The sequence below is a fragment of the Thermobia domestica genome, chromosome 14, assembly GCF_964235325.1.
Source record: "Thermobia domestica chromosome 14, izTheDome1.hap1.1, whole genome shotgun sequence".
NCBI classification, from domain to species: domain Eukaryota; kingdom Metazoa; phylum Arthropoda; class Insecta; order Zygentoma; family Lepismatidae; genus Thermobia; species Thermobia domestica.
Window position 1 is genome coordinate 96,750,994 of NC_137467.1, and position 21,510 is coordinate 96,772,503.

The 21,510-nt window shown below is 35.4% G+C and overlaps 1 protein-coding gene across 1 annotated transcript in view; it reads left to right on the top strand.

The window, feature by feature from the left end:
* The window catches only part of LOC145670273 (protocadherin Fat 3-like), a 193,059-nt gene that overhangs the window by 90,879 nt on the left and 80,670 nt on the right, over positions 1-21,510 (top strand). The window contains exon 3 of the mRNA XM_081738704.1: positions 7,718-7,925. Coding sequence (XP_081594830.1) covers positions 7,718-7,925 — 208 coding nt within the window. The remainder of the gene's footprint in view (positions 1-7,717; positions 7,926-21,510) is intronic.

Consider the following 21,510-nt stretch of genomic DNA (forward strand, 5'->3'; position numbering starts at 1 on the left):
GCAGGTCATTTACCCAACCTTGAAATATGGATTAGGAGTAGTTATTATTGGTGACAAGTACCAGGGTCTTGCTTTTCAATACGGGATAGGGGGAGGAGAGAGGGAGGCAATAAATACCGTCTCTTTCCTTGTTTCAACAAATAATAAAAGAGCGAGCCAGCCCCAAGCCAGCGAACTCATCCCCCCTTTATTTTTAAAAATGTTCCGTTTTGCGTGCTTGTCCTTGCTCTCTTGGGAAGACACAAACAACAAATAGAGGAAACTGCCCGCTGAATTCAAATATTTATTTTCAATTGTGCACTTGACCCCACCCAAGTCACGTGTTTATAGGGATTTCATATAAACAACGCAGAGATTGAGAGAGAGAGAGAGAGAGCAATGCAAATTTTTAACGATGAGTGTGTCTCCTCCTCTCTTCGAAGAAGTTTTGGTCACTTGGGTAGACGGAGTAATGCTACCTTGTTTTCCTACATTTGACTTTGGAAGACCCACCAAGAAGTCTAGCAGGTCAAAGTAATCTGTTCTTGAGTGCCAAGAAAACAATGTCAAGATGTTGTCATAATAAGCATTTTACTTCTGTGCATCAGGTCGACATTATATATATATATATATATATATATATATATATATATATATATATATATATATATATATATATATAATATTATAAACTAGCACACAAGTCGAAATGTGTAGATGTTGGGTGTCCGGGAAATAGAGACGAATATTAAAGTGCCATAAAACTAATATAAAATATATTGAAAAAATATAAACACATTGATTAACTTCTCCCATTTATGTATACATACACATTAGGTAATTTTGTCGCATTTATATATGAAAAATTGTATCCGGCATATGACCACCCAAGGCTGCACGGCAATGAGCAATGCGTTCATTGAAATTTGCGATGACGCGTTCACAAACATCTGGTGTGATGCCGTTAATAACCCTCTTAATTTCATCCTTCAGTTATTGTATTGTCTGCGGTTTGTTCACGTACACTTTAGATTTCACAAATCCCCACAAAAATAAGTCAAAAGTTGTGAGATCGCATGATCTAGCAGGCCATTCCTGATTTCCTCGCAAAGAGATAATTTTTTGAGGAAACTTTTTATTCAGCAGACAATTGTTTCACGGGATGTGTGACAGGTCGCACCATCTTACTGAAACCAAAAATCGTCATTTTCAATTTCCATTTCATCCAAAACTGGAAAAAAAAAAAAAAAAAAATCTGAAAGCATGTGTCTGTAACGGTCGCCGTTCACAGTGACGTCAGCTCCCTCACCGTCTTCAAAAAAAGTACGGGCCAATCACTCCTCCTGCCCAGAGCCCACACCACAAAGTCGTGCGTTGAAGATGCATCTGTTCTTCCACAGTCACTTGTGGAGTTTCTGTACCCCAAATTCTGCAGTTCTGCTTATTGACGTACCCACTGAGATGGAAGTGTGCCTCATCTAAGAAAGTTATTCATGTTGTGAAGTTCTCGTTCTCCGCTTGTCGAGCCAATACCCATTGAGCAAATCGATGTCTCTTTCCATGATCTGTAGGCTTCAACTCTTGTGTAAGTTGAATCTTGTATGCATGCATTCTCAGATCTTTCGACAGGATTTCATGCAGTGAACTTGGTGATAAATTCAATTGTTGAGCTCGTCGGCGAACTGATTTCATGTGGTTTACGGTAACACTGTTACGCACGACGGCAATGTTTTCTTCTGTTCGAACAGAACGCGGTCTTCCAGTTTGCTTAACATTTAAACTGACCCCGTGGTCTCAAACTTCAGGACCAACTTCCGAACTGATGATTCAGTAAGAGCAACATTGCGTCCAAGTGTCGCACGCAAATCTCGAATGGTTGCCGTGGGACTTTCCTTGTTTTTGTAATAACTTTTAATCACTTGGATGCGTTTCTTTGTTGTCAAACGCTCCATGCCGAAATAGACACCAACCAACAGTGCTCACCACACAGGCTACTAATCGGAAGGATAGAGGATAACAAACATGGTAAAACCACGGCTGCCAACCGTCATATGACAAAATGGTGCGAAATTCAAATTCGTCCTTATTTCCCGGGCACCCTCTATTTAAACAATATGAAGCTCCAGTTTTATAAACATCCTTCTTTCTTTAACAAAAATTACTTACATTTTTTTATTTGAAACAATTACTTCTTATTTTAGAGATATTAGCCTGTACTCACTAGATTCCAGGGAGGGTCGGTCGACCTGTTCGACCCCCCCCCCCCTGCGGACGTCCATGGTTGTAGTATTTGTAGGTGACGAAGAATGACTCCTAGTTGGAAAAGAAAGGAAAACATCGAAAATAAAACTGTCGGGCATTCGAATCTTGAAATTTTACTTGCTTCTTTTAGTGTATTTGTATCATTATTTCGTACGTACTTTGCAGTTCTTGAAAATTATTATTCTATACAGGGACGTAGCCAGAGTTCTGAGATTGGGTGGCCATATTTGCAAACGGAATAACCTCTCTCTCTCTCTCTCTCTCTCTCTCTGTATATATCTATATCTATCTATCTATCTATCTATCTATATATATATATATATATATATATATATATATATATATATATATATATATATATATATATATATATATATATATATATATATATATATATAATATGTGTGTGTGTTGTGTACTTACGATAATTTGCGGAATCGTGTAGCATGGCAACCCAGAATAATCAACACGAAAACATCGTTTGGAAAACTCACAAATAAATTGTCTGAAATTAAACTTTACTTTTCGGGAGTTAGAAGAGAAAAGTGAACCTCTCCTACGAAATGCGATATGAAACAATAATTTTAAAACTATGTATTAATAGCGTTTACTTATGCAAGGTTACTATAACATTAATAAATGCAATACGTCATATAAATACTTTTTGATACAGTTATATATACCTTTTTGCCTTGTACCTTTATACACTTTGTAGCTTGAGAAAATAGTTACAAATAATATAGTAACAGACGGTCACTACCCTAAAAAGATGACATGACTTCCAAGAGGCTATCTAAACTGAACACACAGGCTATCAAGAGGTATACTTTTGCGTTAAAATGTAGTGCTCTACACAATTGAAGAAACATTATATACTAGACAAATAAACTTCAATATAATTTCAACTGACTATCGTATAAACTAAATAACAACAAACTTTAGCATTTATTCAAAGATCCTGACTTCCTTTATGTATTAGTACATTTAATGTTCACAAAATCGTTAACATCTTCCGTGCGTCTCAAACATAACATGAATATCAAAGAGGCATACAATACTTGAACTTTTGTGAACATAAAAATATCTAATCAATGAAGTACAGATATAATAAAATAATAATTGGTAAAATATTGACCTAATATTACACCATTTTTAATGCTGTTCTTGTATCATCTGACAATGTTTTGCCACACTGCATTTACAAATTACTTGCTGGACACAAACTGTGACGGCCCTGCGACGACTTTATGAATATTTCAATAATTTTATCTTCTTCAGGCTTAGAGGCTATCTCTTGTTCTATTTCAAGTGCGGCTAATGCTAATGTTCTGTACTGACCAGACTCACAACAAAGATATGTTTTGAGCCTCTTATGCACGTTGAAACAATGGTCCCAAGAAGCTGATGACACAGGTAGCGTCAAGGCTATTTCCAGCAAATTCGTAGTTTGGGGAAAGATTCCCTTGGGGAAAACAGCTTGCAATTCGATATATTTGTAATTACCTTCTCCTTCATAAGAGATTCTAGGTAATTTTTTACAATGACAAATTCATGTCAGGAAAATATATTTCAAATTGCTTAGCAGACTCTTCCGTTGCCTCCTTCATTAAGAACAGTTTTGATTTAGGATCACATATTTGAATGCACGAACCACGGATATTTATAGTTTTCTTGCAGAATCGTCTGTCAAACTCGTTCACAATGTTGTCAACTACTGGATATAGGAGTTCTGTACGAAAAAACTTGCTTCAGTGTAACCCTGTGTTCTTCAGAATACTACACGAAACCAGCACATCATTCATACTACTATTATCTCGCTTTTCTCTGCTCAAACATTCTACAAAATTTTATTTGGCAAACTCCAATGCTTCAGTGTAGAGATGCAATGAATTCTCCTCTAAGTTCTTTCATGGCTTCAACAACTGAACAAATAAGTAGCAGATCATTCTCTTATCAGAGGTAAGCCGTCTACCTTGACCACCGTGCACCTTACGGTAAATTAAATGATTGGAGTTTGATATCAAAGGTACACTACTTAAGATGGGGTCCAGACCAGTGCTATTCAGCCTTTTCTTCTCGCGTACCCCTATACAGAGTTCGCCATCCAATTGTGTACCCTTGAATCTGTTTAAAAGAAATTAAATCGAAATTGACTTATTAAACTTAATACATGTGTTCTGTTGTTTAAAAAGGGGGACAAATAAAGACCCAACAAAAGGAGAATGACTGTGCCAATCAAAATACTATGTACAGGGGGATAAAAAGAACATCCGAAAACATTAAAATGGTAAATTTCAAAACATGTGGGAGACATCCAGTTCCACTGAGGGGGATTTTCTCCAACTCTAAAAAATCAATACATATTGGAAATATGCTTATTTAAGAATTACGTACCCCCAGAAACATGTTCGTGTAGCCCCAGGGATACGCGTACCCCCGGTTGAATAGCACTGGTCCAGACTATTGCTTGGATTTTGTCTGAAGCAAACACTTTCAGCGGGAATTAATCCGCGACTCCGCACACAGAAGACTCCGCACTAACCACTTTTCCACAGGTACCGGAAATGCTCTGTCAATTATACTGGGCAGAATAAAAGAAAAACAAAATAAATATTGTACTTTCAGGAATATTTTCAAAACACGTGATGCGATGATTCAAACGAAAAATTCTTCTCGTAGCTCAAAACTCTTTTCAAATAATACCCTGTGTACAATATTTTATACAAAAAATATGTGGACGTCATAATGCATAAGGTAATTTGGAATATTTAACTTAGAGAATATTGTCTTTCTTTTGGCAACACTGTGTTGCAAATTCATTCTGTTCAACCGAGCGTTCCTCAATTCGCGATTAAAACGAACGTCCTCGGCGATCTCGTAGCAATCCTTTACGACCTTCTGGCTCCCCACCAGCATACACATGAGGTTTTTCACAGGGTAAAATGCTAGCTACTGTCACGTAATAGACATAATATGAATTTATTTCTTATTTGTGTTTGGCTGAGAGGAGAAAAAGCAGGAAAATCTGTTCTGCTTGTTTTCAATATGTCGAGTAGACAGAGATGCAGGATTTACATTTCTATCCCTTCTTTCAAAAATATTTTAAAAATTAATCCAATTTTCTTCTCTTCTTGTGTAATATTGTGCATCTTCTGATGGAATTGTATAGAGTCTAATGAAAAGTTGGGTTTTATTTTTTGATCAACGAAAAGTTCTAATAACTTCTATACGTATTTTGAAATATGTAATTAAAGGAGACTAATAACGTATACATGTGTTTACTTGAAGTACCATCCAGTCAGATTTTTTCCGGCTTAATAGTAAATAAAACTAATATTTTTTTTATATTTTCCCTAGCTTTTCAATAAGTTTCCTACTTTTGGTTGTTAAGCTTAAAAACAATATATATAAAAACTTTATACTATTTGATTACGGCGAAAATTCAGATCATTCGTCTGGATCGTGACGGGGACAAATAGAACCCATTCTGGTGTTCGAATTAACCTCTGTAAAATCTGTAATGAGTAGTACAGAGGTGCCCACACGACTGCAAGTGTGAACATGTGTTAGGAAGAATGGTAACATAATTCAGTCGTAGGGCGTTCATCTCTGGGGTGAAGGGTCATGGGCTCTATACCAAGACATAGGAGCTTGTAGTGAATTAAATCGACTCCATTTTTTTTTTCGGAAGTTTTCAGTTTCTTCCCGATTTCCTTGGTTCGTACATTGTTCTTCATTTTATTTACCCGTCTCCATCAGTGTAACGACGTAACTGCTGAACGTTTAAACTGAAGACTTTGTTCATTTCGATTATATTAATATTAATGCGATGAGATGAATATGCTTGAGAGCACGCAATCTCACAAATCGAACGTTAACTTATATGGCTTTAAACTGCATTAAATGCACCACTAAATTTCCTGTTTGCTTGTTGTATGAATAATTATAAAAATGGTTATTTTATTGCTATAATCGAATTGTAGTAGCACTTACAGTCCGAGGCTACTGAACTGAGAATTCAATCAGACATTCACGATCTTTTTGGCCTTGATCGCGTATATAACCTAATTACTTATGTGGACTGTTTGTTGCATGGTATACTGCATTTACAGTAAATTTATCCCATATAAGTTTAAGCATATTGAATAGTTTTTTAGTAAATGAGATTATATAAGAATAATTCTAGTATGTGTTTATACTTTTGATATTATAAAGAACATTGTTTATTTAATAAATAATAATCTACTTTAAATGTGCACTTTGTAATGCTTTAATAAGTTGTTTGAATATTTGCTCACATGGTTTGACATTAGAAGATTAATTAGGTAAATTATTATCTTAAGGATGATGAAGGAGATTTTTTTCGTTTATGAATTATTCGGATAATGTGGGATATAAGCAGGTTTTTGATTCGTTTTAGAAATGATATTTTCATGTTACAAAAATCATACACAATTTAGTGTTTCAACAGCGACATTCATCATGTGCCTGTACATTGCACATGAAATGTTTTTTCTGAAGTTCAATCTGCTGTAAAATTTCTATTTGTTTTATTAGTTCTGTGTAAAATGGAGGCATTTTCGTTAAACAAATTTTGACAGGGACAGTGATTAGTTTGTTGAAAATTTTAATTCCTAACCGCAATAACAAAAATAAATTTTGAATGTAGCATGAAATATGTCATAGTTTCGTTACTACTTCTGCTTATATGGTTCTGATTTATCAATGAGAATCAGTATTATTATAATAAATTATAAGAGATAAACATTTTTGTAGTGCTAAGTTGAACCGAGCGAAAATTAACTTTCTAACCAGTATCACTGCAACACTTTTTCCATGTAGCGTAAACTGGCTTAGAGTAGCTGGGGCAGTTCTTCGGCTACTATTTCTCAAGAAGTTGATTAGTCTTAACCGTTTCAACCCGTGTAAGTCAAGATCATTATCAGTGGGAAAGTTTTTGTCAATGTTGGGTTAGTACGATCAGGAAGAAACGTTCTCTAATGCTAATATAAAGGATAGTTTTTTGGTTAACATTCTTTCAAGATATGATCAATGAAAGTCATCTTGCTTCAAACTAAGCTACACCATAACCACTATCGACATGTCAAATTTAGTTATTCTTCTCAAATAGTTTTGGTGAAATCAACTTACAAAGAAACTCAAATTGTACACGTTAGAACTTCACTTATTAGTTCTGCTATTTTTTTTTTCATATTCGCACTCTATTTTATCATCGAAGTTGTTATATAAATTGATTGGGCAAAATCTTCAATAGAAAGAGAGAGAAACTAATGCTGCTAGATCATTTCAAGACTTCCTAGCGCTTAATGGAATATACGAAACTTATATTATTCACTGAGAAGAAACATGAGAGTTAAATATGAGTACAGTATTTTATTTTCTGCAAAATAATTTTTATTCGTTATATTGTACTTCCTTTTATGTGTTGTATTATTGATATTTGTATTTCTTTCAGGTGTATATTCTGGTGGAGAACGAGAACGACAATATTCCCATGACATTAGAACCTGTATACTATCCTAGTATTCCTGAGAATTCTTCCCCAAACAAAGTTGTAATACGACTTCAAGCCGAGGATGGTGATCTTGATCCCGATCAGAAGATAACTTACAAAATTACAGGTGGCAACCCACACAGCCTCTTCGCTATCGACACTGAGACAGGTAAGTAGTTTTTCTATGATACTCCATAGTTAGCTAACTAAAAACTCAATTAAACTAGGTAGTTTTACAGATATTATCAATATAACTGCTAAGAAATTGTATTGCTCTTGAGATTTGATAGGAACGAAGCAGTCTGCATGTGAAGTACAGTGGTAATCGAAAGTATTCTCATGTTATATGTATTTCTGAAATCCTTTAATTTTTTTTTCTTTTAAATTTTGTAATAACGCAAATGTTCTATCCTTTCACAATCATTATTACGTATTATCATACAGTACCTTGCCCTGTGTTTGATATCAATTTAAACAAATTTATGATTATATGGCTCACTTCTGTGCTGCACTTTCAAAGGAAAGGTGATTACATAACTCATTAATCTTCATCTTTTTAAAGACATCAGTTATAAAGGATAATGTCTTTTTATTTGCTAATAGTTATGACGATAGGTAAGATTTTAGGGTCAGGATTTCAGAGATAAAAAAGGAAGAGAGAAAGTGCTAAAATAAGGCGAAAATGGACAAAGAAGGTGGTATTTCCTTCAATTATTTTGACAGCAACACTTTTGTTTAGTTGATAATAATAATAATGTGTGTTTAAAAACATTCAGTAGTTGTAATCTGTTAAATGTAATCGTGTTTCTATTTGGAGATAAATATATATATCTGCAGTCACTTAATCACAGAGACCAATGAGGTAAGATTCTTATCAACTCAAATTGTAATTTTGTACGTATTGCAAATTTGGCAAAATTCAAATTCTTCTGAAGATTTCAGGCTTTCTGTGACAAAACTGTTTACGCACCGAAGTAGATAGTCGATTTTTCTTTTGTGTTGCTTTTCCAAGTTTTTAGATCAAAAGATCCAGTATATTTCAATCAAAAATCTTCTTGATGCTTTATATTTGGAGAACTACATACAGTGTATCCAAGCCCAAACTATCACTTAACTCGGTATGATGAGCTTATTCCGTAGAAAATAGGAACTCGATTTAGGGACCGTTCAAAAATGTTGTGGCCCCTGATCCAAAAACTAATTATTGGCCAAGATCGCAATCTTTTGATGCATTTTTTGGAATGATTCCTAAAATTCTTGGCCAAGATTGCAACTTTTTTATTCATTTTTTGATCATTCCTAAAATTCTTGTTAATGGATACCGTCATATATTCATGACCGTAAATCCAAAAATTTATATCTGGGAGTAATGAATTTTCTGGCTAAAAAAGTTGATGCGCCTACGAAGTTGCACCTGCGTTATTTGGATCCAGAGAAAGCACAAGCTTCTTGGACTTGCCATTCGCACAAGAAACAACACATTTATTCCACGATGATCTCAAAATTTAAATTGTTTTCAAAGAGTAACAGTAAAAGATTAGTGGGGACATGGAAGGTGATAGGGGGAATATTAAGGGAATAAAGGATGAAAAAAAAGAGAAAAGGCACTGGAAAATTATATATATAATATTCCCAACTGGAAGCAAAGTTTGACATATCCTGTACCTTCGAAAAAGCTCGTTTTTGATCAAAAAAAAAAATGTACATCTAAATATCCTAGCCCCAGTTATGACAAACGTGCCATCGATAAAATTGTGTATTCATTCCATGTAAGGAAGTCCATTTTTTTCTCATACTCCCAGTGTATTTATATTACGTATTTCGATGGTCGACTACTATTTTAGGTATTTATGAAAAATTTAATGTTATCCACATTTAAAAAATCGCTGACATAATGCAATAAGTTGATTTGTGCATCAGCATATAAATCACGTTGTTTTATTGGTATTACTAGTTATTTGAAGTTAAATGTGTAGAGATTCTGTGTATATGTATTCTCTCTGGAGGACTGTCAGGTTCACTTTTACTTGGGTTTTCAAACACACTTTGTCAGCATTGGAGACAATCTTATTTTCCCTAGAGTAATATAGTTACAGTGATACGATTGCCTGTATGAATGTCAGCGGTTTCTGAAATTGTACCGTACCCATTTCAAACCATTGTAGTCGTGTTCACAGCTCGTGTATTCGATTCCTTTTTATTTTTATTGACTGCGAGTTACCGTTGGGTGAGTCGTTTGAAATCAGAAATCTGGTAGTTTTTTGTTGAAGCAGCGGGCCTAGGACAAATCTGCCAATGACCAAATGCGCCAATCGTGAAAATGGACAAATCTGCCAATTGACAAATCCGCCAATGGACAAATCTGCCAATTACCAAATGCGCCAAACGTTAAAATGACCAAATGCGCCAATTGTGAAAATGGACAAATCTGCCAATTACAAAATCTGCCAATTACCAAATGCGCCAAACGCAAAAATGACCAAATGCGCCAATTGCGAAAATGGACAAATCAGCCAATTGACAAATCTGCCAATTACCAAATCTGCCAACTACCATATCTGCCAATTACCAAATCTGCCAATTACCAAATGCGCCAAACGCGAAAATGACCAAATGCGCCAATCGTGAGAATGGACAAATCTGCCAATTGACAAATCCGCCAATTACCAAATCTGCCAATTACCAAATGTGCCAATTGTGAAAATGGACAAATCTGCCAATTGACAAATCCGCCAATTACCAAATCTGCCAATGGACAAATCTGCCAATGGATAAGTCACCGAACTATCATTTTACTTTAGATGTATTCTTCAATCATCGTTCCACAGTATTACAAAGAAGAAGAGGAAGGAGAATTTATGAAAGAGCGGAAAAGAGTATTTTAACTTTAATGTGTGTTACTTTTATAAATTCGCAATTATGTTTCAAAATGAATGTTCACTGATGTTGGTTTTTGGAGTTTAGTATCCCATTGCTGTACTTAGATTATATGAGACGTGACGTAACACGTTTGAATTTTAATGCCCTCTCACTGGGAATCGAACCCGAAAACATTAATGTTTGTTGTAATTATTGGATAGCCAACAAGCCTATTTGGTCTTTCACTTAAGTAGCTATTGCTTCAATTCTGTTCATCCGATTATCTTGGTTCATATGCCATTCACTTCAGAATAAATCAAACTTGCAAATGGTACTATGCGCATGTGTACATGATGTATAAGAAGAAGGAAATTCAAGATAAAATTGGGAATTTCCCGTCCAAAAGTCCCTTTGTTCAAATGTAGCACCCCCTGGCACGGCCCCCACTAAAGGCACCCAAATATAATATACCTTTAAAACTACTGTAGTTTATAAATAATATATGTGCCAAGTTTCATTGTAATACCTACAATAGTTGTGACGGAAAAAATATTTCTCAGTTCTGCTAGACAATACCAAATTTCATATAGAAAGAAAGTGAGATAACTATAAAATCAAATTAGTCCGAACAGTATTATTTATTTGAAATGAAATGAAATCTGAGTTTTACGTCCAACGGTTATGGCGGTAAGGCTAAAGGAGACGATGATGAGTAATGAAAAAATGGTAGAATGAAGAAAGTGGGAGGAAACGGGAGAAACCCGAGGAAACTCACGCACACGGTGTTTGTCCACCACAAAGTTCACTTGGCGGGGACTGGGATCGAACCCGGGACCCCAAGCACCAGAGATGAACTCTCCACCACTGAGCCACCGCGGCCCTATTATTTATTTGAGTATCATGACATACGTCATTCTCTTCAGAATAAAACAGGCTTTCAAATGATATCATAATAATATATGTGTGTGTGTGTTGTACGAGAAAAGGGGAAATTAGGGTAAAATTGGGAATTTTCCGTCCAACAACAATCGGCAAGAGCAGAGTTGCTCCAGTAGCCCTGATATCGTTTATCCATCATAGATATAACTTGGTAGAAATGTTTCCCATGTTCATCAATGACTGCTCCGTAATTTTCTGGGAAGAAATCTATGTGGGATTGCAACATATGTATTTTTAGTGATACATTACACCCTATTGCTCGGTAGAAGGTATTAGGTGCAACTCTACTTTCTTATAGTTCTGAGACCGCTCGATTTCCAAAACATTCGTCACCACTTTTCGGAAAGAATCTCATGCAATCCTCTCTTCATTTTCTAACACTGCATCGAATTCAGGATCATTGAGAAGTTGAATTGAGGAGGCGAATTTGAGTGCCAATAAGGATTCATACCTGATTTTAGTTTCAGCAATTTGTGGAAGTTTACGCAGAATATATTTGAAGAATGTTTTGATGTGTCTATGAATAGCCGCCATTCATTGAGATTATCGTCTATGTTAAGTTTACTCATAAGACCAGTTAGGCCTACATAGTTACAACGTAATATGTCACTTTCCACTGAAAATACTGTTTGGATTCTGACCTGTTCAAAACACGAACACTTTTAGATCTTCAGAATAAGCTCCCCACTTCTTGAGTTTGGATGCCAGCAGTTCTGCGCTACTTTTTGAAAACCCCAGGTAATTTAATTCAGGTTGAGTATCATATGGTGAATAGATAATGATATTTTGGTTTTGTGAGGTTAGAATCGTTGGAAGACGATGAATCTGCAGCAGAATTTGACAATGTGGGTCGACATTGTTCACCTTTTGTTCTTCATCGGGTAAAACACTGGAGTAAGGAACGAGAAGTTGTGGAACCTTTCGTTCTTCAGAGTGTAGCTCAGTGATGAACATTTCAAGGAATATTTGAATTGAATAAGTAGCAGTCCACTTCTTTCTTTTTTGGATATACCTTTAATTGGAAGAACTATGCAAAAATAGCAGTTTGAAGTATGATCTGTCTGTTCTCTCCATATCATTGGAACTGCAAATGGCACGGATGGCCTTTTTCCGTGTAGCCAGTCCCGCAAATTTGTAGAACAAGTATTACAACATATATGTGGTGCTCAGTTCTTGTCCACATCTCCCACTTTACAGCCAAAGTACAAGTGATAGGCTTTCTTTATGATAGGAGCGAAATACCACTTTTCGCTTCACTTCGTTAAAACAACAATTTGCTTTTCACTGCAAACACATTTACGCGACATGTTTCTGCTTAGTATAGTCATAGAAAGATAAATAATAATAATAATAATAATAATAATAATAATAATAATAATAATAATAATAATAATAATAATAATAATAATAGCAGCACCCACCCACCCGCCCAATATACCACCATCACTACGTCCGAGATGGCAAATTGTAACTACAAAATAACGTTACACAACATGTTTTCTCTGTCAAACTCTTCAATACAAACTAAACCGTGAAGTGGTTAATATTTCTTTGTCAGCGATGAAGTGCGAGCAATATGGATAGGCAGAGACTACACAAAAATTTATTTCGGGAGGGGCCCTAAGCTTTTCGGGGGTCCAAATACAATTTGAAGCTAAATTATATTAAAATTTGTAAAATTTAACCTGAAATTAGACTAAATTTACAAACAAGTCGGGATGTCAAGACCCACAGGACCCACCCCTGCGTACGTCCCTGAGGGTAGCAATGAAACTAACCGTCAAACAATGGAAGTTTATTGGAATAAGTAGACAGCTTCTGTTGCTACGAACCCTTAATTTGCCCAGCAGAGCACATCGGATGATAACGTATTTCTTTGAAACCCGAACCAATCTTCAAAAACGAATTTCATATTCGTTATCAGCACCCTAAAATTAGTGAGAATTGATTAGTTTTATCTCCGAAGCATTTTCACTGTTGACCAGTGTTTACAGAGCAAGTTTCTCTTTATGTAGTTAATACGTTTAATGTGGATTAAATATGATCCAAGATTAGTTGATATAAAAGGAAAATTAGTATAATTGAGTTAACTTTTCATCTATTAGTAAATCCACATTAGCAACTAGTGTTTTGTAACTTGTATGCTTAGTGCATAAAATAATTTTGTGATCTTGATAACAGATTCCTAAAGTGAAAAATATTAACTGTTAACAATCGGATTGTACCTTTTGTTGCTTGATTTCTCCTAACACTGACACACATATTTCCAAGAATGATACGCGTAGTCCTAACAGTCTTCCAATGACGAGACATATATCATTCCATTGATAATATTGAGGTAAACCAAATGCCATGTACAAACCCGTGTAAACTTTTCTAGAACACGTACTAAAACATCCTATTCGTAGATATGAAAATTGATGCATTGTTACAGCTACTTACTGATATAAAAGTGAAACTGAATTATATCGTCATTAACCATGCGCGCTGATCTTGGGGATCGACCTCCCTGGATGTAGATATCTTTATTCGAATTTGTGACAAGGAACTACACATATTTCAATGCCTCCCCATAAAAGTCGTCGTCTCTGTCATTAAGATCTTTATTACACCAATTCTAAGACTACATTACTCAGTTAATGAAATATAGTCCAGAATGTTGATTGATTTTCTTCCTTTAAAAATAATATATATATATATATATATATGTCAAACACATTATATATGTATAAATCAATAAATCACATCGAACCAATTAAAATGAGATGCTCGAGTACACGTTTACATGTTTAGTTTATTTTTTAAAAAAATATGCTGCACTAACAACTGAATCTTTCGTTGCCAATAATCAGTGACAGCTTTCATTCATTGCCCTGCCAGTAGCGAACTAGCAGTTTGCTTGTCTTTTCGTAAGGTGACACACATATACGTTTTCGAACATGCTAGTTGTAATCGTAGGTAATAACAATCAAGTTAATTAAGAAGTCTTGGTAATAAGTATTTTCAAATTGGTTAAAATGAATCCGAGCCTGTTTTCGGGACGGTTAATTTGAATAGGGACATCAAAATATAAGCTGTCACTTTAGAATCTTTTTGAAGAAAATTACGAAAGTGTTTACTTAAAATATTATTTACAAGGCTATAAAAATATTTATTCACATTCTTTCAAATATTCACAACTTTCACAATTACAAATTAGAATTTCTCACTAAGTACAAGGTCGTACAAAAAATAAATACCAAAATTTATAGTTGTAAAACAATTTCTTCTATTATAACTTTCGGTTTTAAATTTCACGACTGTAAATCAGATCAAGAGGACAACAGGTACTTGTAACATGGGCAAAGTTCCTACAGTCTAAGAACCCAGCAAAGCTGACTCTCAGTGAACTATAGAAGCTGCTGGATGTATAAACTAACGTCTTATGATAATGTAGCCAACTACGAGTGGTGGTGAAGCTAGAATTAGAATCACAATGTTGAAATTCTTTCTTCTTTTTTTTTAAAAAAAAAGAAAAAAATTAGGAAAAGTGCTTCGTAGTTTACCGTACTTAGTACAGCATTACATAAATTGTGTTACATCAACTGGAATTTTTCATGTTACAGAAATAAAAGTATACTGTCACTCATGTGTGCCCGAAGGAGGGGCAGGGGGTCGCTCCCCTTGTTAACGAAAACGTATTAAATTTCTTAATACAAATAAAAAATATCAAATGTAATAGGGTATATAGTAACCAGGGAGATGAGTTCCCTAGAAAATTTTCATCGGGCGCCCATGCTGTCATTATTTTTTTCTGGATAAATGATTTGTTAGATTTGAAAAATATTTCTGTAAATATTTTTATCTTTAAATTTGTTCTGAGTACATATAATCTGATCTGGTGTCTTGTTAATACATTTGAGCGTTTAATAAACATGCAAAAGTTCGATACTCTGGAAGTTTGGTGATTTTTTTTTTTTTAGCATTGATGCCACTGTTACATAATTATGCAAACAGGTATTTATTAATTTGGGATAGCGGATACTGGATACTGGATACTGTAGGCAATGTTGTGAGAAGTCATATGGTTTTACACTTGTTTAGTCATGGTTCTGGCCATTCTAAGCTATGTTGTCGGGTGCCTGCTTGCTTATCTGAAACCGTAATAATGCGACTAATCGAATGAATCGCTGATTAGAATATTTGAGGTCTATTAGTCTACTGGTACTCATAGCGAAAATACATGCGATAAAGCTAGTCTTAACACTGCAACAGAATGTCGATTTATGAATGTCTTAAAAGGACATGGATGTTTGTTCCAACTAGATTTTCAAAGCGTGCGAAAACTCAGCTATAAAATTCAAGAAGTAGTTTTTTTTTTGTATGTAATATCGAATCCTCTTCTGGTGTTTTGTTCAATACATGACAAAATTGGTAATTTTGAAAAGAAAAAGCAATGTATGTTCAAGATGATATCAGAACAAGGGTTCGATATTACAAACTAAGAATTAATTTCAATTTTATTCTTATGGATATTATGCACGTCGTAGGTGCAACGCTTCTTTCATTCACTTTTGTGTTTTCTTTAGTTAAGTAGTCTTTAACACCAGTGGACCAGCGTGCACTCTAGTTGCATTCATCCAGGAAAAATTATTGCTAGCTAGTGTGTGTACTGATACAGTTTCCAGCAATTCGGTGAAACTTGGGTCAATATATATTGCCCAGCAAGAATTCTTACTGGACCGGCGAGGACCTCTAGATAGGGAATCGGTGTGATAATTACCGTAAATCTTGTACGGTAATAACACTCCTGTGCTTTTTTTAAAAAAAAAACGATCCCTAAATTTTACGGTAAATTACCGTAAAATATACGGTACCAAATTTGTTTCTAAACACGGTCAATATTATTTTGCTTCTAAATATACGGTCTGCCGTTTTTATGAAAAAACGGTGGTCCGTAAAATTTAGGGTAATCGGATGGCAGCGAGAGTTGACGGTAATCGGTCAGTAAATTTAAGGCTAAATTTTTTACAGTGTATATGAAAAATAACTAAATATTCTAAACTTTCTAAATATAGTACTCAAAAAAGATTTCAAGATACGTGTTTGTAAACAAGTCATGGTTATACTAACTACTGCTTACTTATTAACGATGTTATTATTGCTATAATAATTACATTTCTTCTTACTTTCCTTATCCATTTTCTGTTAAAGATTATAGCTTCTTATTGAAGACTTTTTATTATTAACTGATTACCAGCTGCATTCTTCTATTATAATAAGGAATACATATATTGGTTTATTTCGAAAATATAAAAAAGAAGCTGACATCCGCTTCATGAATTAGGTCAGCCATAGACAGGGCTGCTCGTAGATTTTATGGTCTTTTACACAAATTCTATGAGAGGTCCAACCAAACTTGTGAAATCTCCATCCCCGTAAAGGTCGTCAGCACAGTTGTAACTTTGTTTTTGTTGAAATAGTAAAGTAACAATATTTATATGGTTCAAGTCCTTTTTTATTATTTCTTCCACTACTTTTAAAGGGCCTATGACACATCCATAAGGTGTCTGGGCCACAACCCTCAATTTTGATGATACTTGGTAGATTAATAGGACACTTTGCGAAACTAATGTAACTAGCAGGAATTTGTCGAAAAAGCTGTAGTTTCTGAGATTCGATTCAGAGCCAGTCGACTCATTAAAAATGACATTTGTCGTGATATCTCGGGAACGGTTACACCGAGAACAAGCAAACTTTGCAAGCCATAGTAGATACATGATACCTTTGAAACGAAATTAAAACGAATTTTCTGCACCTACGCAGAGCGTAAGGATACACTTTCAGGCCTATGATCGCGGTCTATTGGAACACATCAGGGTGATGCAGCCATCTATGCATCAAAGAAACATGCCAAAATCATAGCCCATAGGGTTACCTATATATAGTTACTGTTGCCACGAAACGAAACCTTTTTCATGTCTCGTCTCGTCTCGACAACGAGCAAACACTTCGAGACGAAATCTGTCTATTATTTGCAAGACGAGACACGCGACAGTGTTGTAAGGAGACAAAATGCGACAGCCCCAATATCCCGCCTCGTCTCGTAGCAATACTACCCAGTTGTATAAAGCAAAGGCTGACGTAAGAGATTCGCGACGGTAGTTACGCAGGCTTGTTCGGGTCACGACTAGCATATAGTCGGTTTTCCCTTCAATTTTATCATGAATTTTGTCTCGTAATGTTCTACGAGACGACACGACACCAGGCACAGGCTTCGAGACAAAGACACGAGACGACACCAGCATCTCATGTTTGCGACGAGACTGTTTCACGCGACGAGATGAGACAACACCAAAGGTTTCGTCTCATGGCCACACTAACTATATATAAGTAAACCCTATGACCTATGATTTTGACACTTTTCTTTGAAGCATAGATGCCTGCATCACACTGATGTGTTCGAATAGACTGCGTCTATAGGCCTGATAGTATTTCCTTACGCTCTCTTAATACTGTGTTACTGTTGTGTAACATTGAAGACTTACAGTACTTGATATCACTACACCCGAATATGGCGACTATTAATGTTAACTATATGACTTCTACACAGGTGTAATGGAAATGTATGACTGAGAAGCCAGACAAAGTGCGTAAGTAGACACGGGTGTCCGGGGCCAGACCACCCTAACATATTCTCACCTGAATTGGTTGAAAACGCTCACCTTTGAGTCTAGTTTTTTTTCTTGCATTATGTTATACTTGTCATGTAGTTCAAACTAAGTAAGAGAAAAATATATCGCAGTCTTCACGTTTTCGAGATATGCGAATGCACACAATTATTTTCGCACTATGCGCAGTTTTGCGCAGGTGCAAACAATTCGTTTTAATTTTTTTAAAGCTATCATGTATCTACTATGGCTTGCAAAGTTTTCTTGTTTTCTGTGGATTCGTTCTCGAGATATCACGACAAATTTGGTCTTTAATGAATCGACTGTATCTCAGAAACTACAGTTTTTTCGACAAATTCCTGCTAGTTACAGTAGTTTTGCAAAGTGTTCTATTAGTTTACCAAGATTCATCAAAATCGGTTGTTGTGACCCAGATACATTATGGAAGTGTCACAGGCCCTTTGAAAATTGAAAGAGCTTTTGTGTAAAGTGTATCCCTCTCATAGTGGGCTACTTACATGATGGTGCACCACAGGCACTTCGTCGGTAACTTCAAACTTGAAATACTCATAACTGAATAAACAAAATAAAGAAAAGAAATAAACTGGCTCCCAAAAGACTTGTCCAACAATATTTGCTACGGTTACACCCTTTGTGGTCATATTAGTAAAGAAACGCAGTTTGTCCTTTACAAGATAATATTTCCTCGACATACATTTACATTCTTTTTAAGATTAAATAATCGTCTCTACCGTGACATTTTTTAAAAATGCATTTTTTTCGCTCATTGAATCACTTAAGTCACACTCTTGCACCTGGCAAATTGATGTTAGTTAATTCCCAATAAAAACGGATTTTCAGTTCAAAGTTTGGAAGACATGTTTCACAAAGTTGTTCATGACAGGAAGGTTTATGTTCACTTAAATATTCACATTGCAGGAAACGTATATCTGAGCGTAAGTACAATGGATGGGCGTAAGTTGAATTCAGATCCGTATTAAATCAATTGCGACTTCAAAATAAGCCACATTACGTTATATATTTTTTCTCCAATGCTTTATTGTACGCGGTGAATAAGTAAACTAAATAATGTTGCAGTTTATGGCATTATTGGCCTTTCTTAAGTTTTACAGTGTGTATGGATCTTGTAGTTGAGATGAAGAGAGTGATCAGGATGGACGGTGTTTCGCTATCGGATTAGGAAATATCCAGGCTTTTGGAGACAGACGACTCTGGACACTCCGTTACTGATATTAGACTATCGTACGAAAGCGATGCTGACTTGGATTTTGAGGTGGACAAAGGTGAAAGTACTTCAAATGATGAAATGCTAATAGAAATAAATGTGGACACAAAATCATCACATGCATCCAAAGGAAGGGACATACGAATCCCATGAACTGGAAGAAGAAGAAAGCCAAACTTAATCGTAATTTGTGTAAGAAATATATTACCAGTGCTGGCAAAATTCGTGATTCGCGCAGAGTACCCAATTTTTCATGTAGATGCGTGTACAGTTGGTAACAAATTATCAAAGAAAGAAACCTGGAAATTTGTGAATCGTTTATACTGGAAACTAGGAGACATACATATCTTCTGCGTCACATGAAGCGAAGGTTAAAGTTACGCGGAAAATATAACATCACTTCCAGAAGGCAATACACAGTTGACTATTATTTAACTATCGATGGGAAAATGATACAAGTTTGCAAGCAGTTTTTTCTTTGTACTCTTGACGTTAGTGATAAAGTGTGTCGTTTCGTTTTGCAGAAAGGGCTTTCTTCGGGAAGTACAGGTCACGAGCTTCGAGGGAAACACAAACCGAAACACAGTTTAACATCAGCAGTCAAAAATATTGTAAAAGAGCATGTGCTATCGATGTCCTGAGTTGACTCTCATTATTGTCGATCTTCAACCTGCTATTATTATGTTGAGGCAGGACTGTCGTATGTATGAACCTTTATAAGGAATACTGCAAGGAGAAGAAAGTCCCACCTGGAAATGTGATGGGGGCTTACTTCATACAGGAAAATTCTGAAAGAAATGAATATCAAGATACAGAAGCCGAAGAAAGATCAATATAAAACTTGTCAGTTTTAAAAATTTGTTTTCTGAGGAAAAAGAAAGAGAAAAATTGGTTTATGAATAATATTTGAAAAGAAAAGAAGCAAGGTAGAGCAAAAAGGCAAAGAAAAAGCAACAAAGGACGATACTCATATAGCTATCTGTTTTGATCTCAAACAAGTCTTGACAACGCCTTCACGTAAAACGGGTGTTATGTATTATGTTCGTAAACTTAATGTTTACAACCTCACCATCTACAATCTAGCCACGCGCGAAGGGATTTGTTACATATGGGATGAAACAAGGGGTAAGAGAGGCCCTGATGAAATTGCCTCCTGCATTCTACTCTACTTGCGAAATTTACCTCCTGGAGTAAACAAGTGACGATGTATTCAGACTGTTGTGGACAGAATTTGAACAAGGAAAATGCAGCAATGTGTATGTATGCAGCCATAATACAAGTGTAACCTGTATTGACCACAAGTTTCTTGAACCAGAACACACTCAGATGGAAGCTGATTCCATGCATAGAGTCATAGAACGCGCAAAGAAGAACATAGATAATTATACACCTTCTGATTGGTGTATAGTTGCTAAGATGGCAAGACGAAAGCTGTAGCCATTCACAGAACATTCGATGACAACAAAATATTTCTATAATTTTGATGCAGCAAAAAGCTATTATAAGTTAGCTACATTCGAAGATCAGAACGGTGTTACTTTTCCATGGCAAAAGTTAAGATGGCTGAGATTCACAAAATACGAAAATAAGATTCTCTTCAAGGAAAGGATAACCGAGCCTTTCAGAGAATCCTCACATTCAAGATCCTTCCGAACACCTAGAAAGAAATACAATCCTTTTCATCTGTACTCAGGACTGCTACCAATTTCCAAGGAAATGAAGAATGATTTAATGAAACTCTGTAACACTAAAGTAATCATGTAAGAGTATCACAGCTTTTCCATAAATCCTGTTACATTCGATTATGCTAAGGAATACTTAGAGATTTCCTACTCGGGCACTCAGTAAAAGTACTTGTGCATAATCTGAAATAGCTAATGAAGATTGGAATTAATCTTGTTATGGGTAAAAATTAATCAGCACTATTGAATCTCACTATTGCATCTCTATGTATGAAAAAAAAGTATTGAATATTCTCTTTCGTTATCTTGGTTGTGAAAACAGAACGTGGTAAAGTCCAATCTAGAAAAATTACTATTCCTCTGATAGAAAAAAGTACT